Source organism: Pleurodeles waltl, chromosome 3_1 (assembly GCF_031143425.1).
Source record: "Pleurodeles waltl isolate 20211129_DDA chromosome 3_1, aPleWal1.hap1.20221129, whole genome shotgun sequence".
NCBI lineage: Eukaryota > Metazoa > Chordata > Amphibia > Caudata > Salamandridae > Pleurodeles > Pleurodeles waltl.
Window position 1 is genome coordinate 1,597,621,096 of NC_090440.1, and position 6,000 is coordinate 1,597,627,095.

The window sequence follows — 6,000 nt, forward strand, 5'->3', positions numbered from 1 at the left end:
ACAACCACCAATGCGTGGCAGCGCGTGTGGAGACATTCATTCAAGGAAACTGTTCAGATACTACAACAGCTGCTCTAAGCTGAACTGGAGCACGGGGCGAAGGCAGCCTACCTGTCAGACTGCGAGCAGAGCGTGAAGTGGCGCGGAGCACGGCAGCGAGATGCCTCCGGTTCAGCGGCGAGGCACAAGTCAGTGCCTGCGATCCCCAAGCATTATGAGCTGCACTGTTTAGTAATTGTCATAGATTGACCAGAGCAACGAGCAGTTACTGCACAGCGAGACTCTTGTGCAATTTGACAAGACGCACACTGCGCACCAAGTCACCCCGCCACGCGGAACGGACAGCACACAAACACGCATCACACCACGCACCTGCAAGAACTCCCACATAACCACCCCATCGCTTGTATTGTGCAACGAGGGGGCACCCCTTGTGTTAAATGCAACAGCGAGACTCTGCATGGCGTGAAACTCTGCATATGAAGTACCAGCGAGTCCACCCGTACAGCTTTGTATGTTACATATAATTGCACGAACCAGATAGAAGCATCTTCCATTTGTGAAAGAACAAGACCATAAACGAAGACTGGCTCTGCATGGTGACTCATAGAAAATTTTCAAATTTTAACACATTTCGCCCTGTCCACAAGCAGCAAAAAGTCCGCCCATAACAAATCTCACTAAGTTTTTCATCAACTACCTGTTAACCAAAACTCTCCTGCATCGCAACAGAAAGCGTCTGACACGGCAGCAGACTTTACCTTTACACCTTAGATTGGAAAATTGTACACATTTAGGAAAAGCCCACTAGCCTACTACTATGATGCCCATCCTTCAACAATGGTAAATACATTCTAATCGGTGCAGCTGCAGCGGAAGTTTAAAACATTGTATTTTTAAGTGCATTCGAAATAACGGAAAGATATTTCAGCAAGTCCAGGATACATAGGGGTTACATTTGTGCAAGCCACATTGAAGGGACTTCGCAACGTTATTTTTCTGTTACATTCAGTTACAAGTGTTACATCCAGTGTAGATGAAAGCAAATAGTTTTTTCGTCTCAGTTCTGCTGCACTGAGTAATACACTGGGATTTGATTTTCACACTGTAGTAATCAATAAGTTCTTTAGTACTTTTGTTCCAAATAATGTTATCAGTCCAAATTAACTGACACGGCATAAACATTAGCGTGCTGAAAATGCTTCTTCCCAGCAGCATATCCCATGCTTCTTTCTGTTGCCTAATTTATATGCTTCACCAATCACCATGTTTACTGACTAGTGTCCCTTATTTAAGTATCATGTGAGACTACTTTAATTTAGAGATTATACATCTTTAATAATAATTTTAAAAAAAAGAAATGCATCATGATGAAGTAACGGTCCACCTCAGTCAGCACTCCATGGCCTTTCATCAAGCGTCGACTTTACATATTTCACACGAACGTATCAAAGTTGTATCTACCACTACAGAAAAAACGCAACATAAAAAACACAGTGCACCTGAAATAACGACTTTATGCACAATGAAACATTGTTCTCTGTACATTAGTGATTTCTTTACTGCCACCCCACTCGCTCCCGCGCGCTAAAGCGCAGCCAGGTACCCTACATATGAGTGCAGCAAGGCCCCGCACAGCTAGAACTTATGCTTCACAATGAGCTACGCTGAACACTGTGCAGTGTTAAAGTTGTCCAACGCCCAATATACAGTGAAAACATAAGATGCCATGCACAGCCAAACACCCTGCAAAACAGGCAGCAGTCAGAACGTGCAGTCACCGAGTGTATTAAGTCAGAATCACACGACAGACAGATGTGCATAAAATGCACGAGGACAAAGTCAACATAATGCAAAATACCCATACATAGAATATATATCAACGATAACTGCAGGGATATTTTTCAGCAAGCACACATCCTGTATGAATAAACACTTTGCATAACGTGAAAGAATAAGAGTCTGCATGCCGAGATCTTATACTGCAGCAGCTCCTGCAAACCCACCGTCAACCGTGTGCATCATTAGGATACTCCACAGCGTACAGGATCACATTCTGCAGTAAAACATGTGTAGCAGCTAGACACCCAGTGCACCACAGAAGCACTGCACACAGCTTCGCTCCAAATACAATTACTGTATTAGCCAAACTTTAAGATGAACTACCTGGACAAGCCTGAGAAAACCTGTACCCCCTCCCCCCCCAAAAAAGAGAAATCAACACAACAGAGATGGGCAGCCCTGTCGGCATGATCAGCATGTTTCTAGTGAAAGGCAATACAAACGAGACAGGCATAGCATATAAAATGCACTGGTATAGTTACTGAAGCAGCAGTAGCCTAGTTAAGGAGGCAGCACTAAACACAACAAAACACATCCAAGAAAGGAGTACGACTGCATTTGCCAATGAACCCTGCACACTCTACTCCAAAACAGAGAGGTCAACAAAGTTAAAATCACTCAGGCACATCATAACAAGCTCAGTATCAAGATACAGTGCATACTGGAACGAACTGAACCGACACTGTGTGGCTAAGGGGCAGCAACCAAAGAAGCACCTTCAACACTGAAATACCAGAAATCATCAGTAGCGAAAGCATGCACTTTTACGCACACATCCAACACAGGCCTTCGGAACAAGTGTACTAAGGAAATCAACTAACGCCAGAAAACAAGCTAGGCTTTCGTCACCATAGCAGCAGTTGGTCGCATGCAGAGAGTAATGAAGTAATCCCGGAGACTCCGTCTCTCTCTTGCAAGTTAGGTACTGCACAGTCTCTGGCCATGTATACAGAATACGAAAACTGCAAAAGGTAAATATTATGAATATATTATCAGCACATATACATAAGGATTCCGACAAGCACAACACCTGTGGATATTACCACATTTAAAAAAAGGGGGCTTTAAGGTAAAAAGAATCGTAGGTGTGACAAGAGTGTAGGATGTTCTAATTAAATGTTTTTTACTGAATTAAAACTACTCAATACACAATTAATTAATTAATAAGTTCTGGAAATGCGTTTGCAGATGCACTACCATCAACATGTTTTGCTCTGCAAACATATCATGGGCAAGAGAACGTTCCATTAAAACAGTAGGGTACATCCACTGTGCTTCAGTAATGGTATATTTGGCACATCGTGGGAGGGGTAACTTACAAAAAAAAAGGCGCCTGGGGAAGTGCATTTCGCCTCCCATTAGTGCATTGTTAGTCAGTAACCAAAACATTTAAATGTAACGCCTAAATCGTCTGTGTCCACTACATTCACCATAAATATCATCCTAATCACGGCCAATGCCCGTGCGTACGATTGCATACTATCCCTTTCTGTTGGTAAGTACTTTTGTTTCTTTCACTACCACAAAAATCACGTGCCTTATACACCCGAGGATTGAAAACCCCAACTCCAATCAATTCTCTGATATCTGCCCTAGTCATCATGAAAAGAAAAAAAAAAGAAAAACACGCACGCCCCACACATATATACTGGCTTCAAACACACGATGTAAAGTAAAAGTGCAGTAACTGTTACACGTATTTAACAGTTGCATGGAAGGCGACACGTGTCTGCTAGCAAACCCAAACAATGCGGCGGCAGTAGACAAGCACCCTGCTCAAATTGACAGCAACCCCAAGGCGCACGAGAAAACACGCATGTGTCAAAGGATCAGCCGCTGGTTTTAATCTCATTAAACGTGTCGGATAAAGATCAACTATCGCCTCTACAACATATAAGTAGTTAATACAAAACACACAATTTATGACAAACTTCAAACCCAGGAAAGGAAACAGAACAAGGACATTAGCTAAGATGAACTATATTTTGTTCTGGTCGGGATTCTGCCTTTGCATTTTAGTGAATAGGTACTTAATAACGCACACGTCAAAAACAAATAGCACATCTAATGTACAATGGGCAGATGGTTCCTTACTCCGAGATGTCAACTATTCTAGATAAAGAGGGATGCAAAATTTCAAAGTACTTGTACATCTGTAGTTTACACGGTTTTCTCTGACAGCTTGGTGAGGTGCGACAGCAGGTAGCATGCAATTATAATATGTAATTATAATGCATCTGCATGTCAGTGTTTCTACTTTAAAGGCATAGCTTTCTTAAGTATGTGCGGCTGGAAGGTCACCCATGTGGAGACTATAATATGCTTCCTCTGTAGTTGTAGTTATTCGTCAACAACAGAAAAAAATATAACAAGCGAGGAAAATAATGCATGATTCAATTCATTTAGAATCTAATTGACGATAACGCTTGGACGAGCTAAATGAAAAACACAAAGTAGGTGCATGATATAACTAAGGCTGTAAATGTAATTAATTTATTTTACGTCATAAAGTCTGAGACACAAACTTCTGCAAGACCACACAGATCCACATAGTAGGTTAACATCTGGCCGGGCCGCCTGTCATCTGTGACATGCATTCCACTTTGTAAATAAGCACTCCAAATCCAGTATCTTGCAATCATTAACATTAGTATACTATGTCAATTGGTTAAAGTACACAACGTGTCACTGTCAATACATCACTCCAATCGTGCAGATGTAAACATCCGTGAGTGAAGCAGGTGTGTAAGTAGCAATTTCGTTTAAGGCCCAGTGCGGTAGATAATGAGTCAAAATACTAAATGCAAATAATAATACACAACACACAGTTCAACCCCAGCCAGGGTCCCACTTAGCCCGTCAAACTGAATCGCGCATGCGCTTAAACAGCACACACCAACGTTGTATTCCAGTACAGCATTTACGCTATTTCCCCAGCGTAAGTCCTCCGAGCTAATCACAACACAGGACGTAAAGTCAGGACGCAAAACATGGCGGCTACGTCAGTGGAGTAGCTTACGCTACTCTAGTTACGTAAGTCTACGACATATTATAACAGCTACGCAGTCCCATGAACGTAAAGAGGTTTCGTGCATATCAATACCCTATTTACAAATGGTGGTGGAGAAATGGGAAATATAATATGAGAAATAAACCTACCGATTCCTCCTCCTTCTCCATCCCGGTTGGCATCTGTGGCACAGCTCGATTGATAGAGACGCAGTCGTTGAGATCGGGCATGTCCTTGCCGCGGTAGATGGGTAGCGGCTTGGCGGCGTCTAGCGCCCGCGCTCGGAAGGAGAGTTTACTCATTGTTTTCCCTCTGACTGCCTCTCACAATAACACCGACAGGGACGAGAGGGGTAAAATCACTTAAAAGTCTCGCTCACAAGGAGGCCCGGCACCCGCACGCTGCCGCCCCCAGCGCGCTCATGAGGGCCCCGGGGATGGCGGGAGGACGAAGGAAGCAGGCTGCCCGGGCGTCTTCCCCCTCCTAGCTCCGGCTTCCGCTCGGCCGATTCTCTGCCTGCGCCATGGCAAACATGGCGGACATTACCAAGGCGCGAGCGATCCCAGCAGCCAGCGCGAGGCGGCGGCTGCACAAGGGGTGCGCGCGCAGCGTACACTGAACTACTGTTGTTTCAAAGGGACCAGGCTGACAGCAGCAAGGCCCGACTGGACCTATTCTTTTATACGAGGAGCTATATTGCTTGAGTCCAGAGCAGATCCTACCGGAGCATGTACACAATCGGCTCTATGCACCCATCACTGCCCTCCACGGGTGACCCAGTTCACAATCAAATATACAAGCCCACGTAAAATCTGGTAGCCCAAAGCCAGTACGTCTAGCCGGTTCCAGCAACAAGACTGCCTGCAACATTGATCGCTTGGCTAATTACGTGCAAGAAATAATTGTAAATGAATTCACGGAATTTAAATCAGTTTTACATTTGTTGCATGCATTCTATACTCGCGACTACACCCAATAATAATATTGGCTTTTTCCAACTAGTCATATACTAACAGTATTTTCAAAACCCAGAATTCACAAGAATTCCTTATGCTATCAGCTGTCCTTTCTTAGGCGATAGTTGCAGAGTAACCGCTTACTGTTTACTTGTACGGACACAACATCCTTCTAAAAGATTAAAAAACATA

At 43.8% G+C, this 6,000-nt stretch overlaps 1 protein-coding gene across 1 annotated transcript in view; it reads right to left on the reverse strand.

Moving 5' to 3' along the window:
- Positions 1-5,404, reverse strand: part of EPC2 (enhancer of polycomb homolog 2) — a 192,346-nt gene extending 186,942 nt beyond the window's left edge. The window contains exon 1 of the mRNA XM_069225224.1: positions 5,002-5,404. Within this exon, the coding sequence (XP_069081325.1) occupies positions 5,002-5,154 (153 nt within the window). The 5' untranslated portion in view covers positions 5,155-5,404. The remainder of the gene's footprint in view (positions 1-5,001) is intronic.
- Positions 5,405-6,000: the final 596 nt, after the last annotated feature.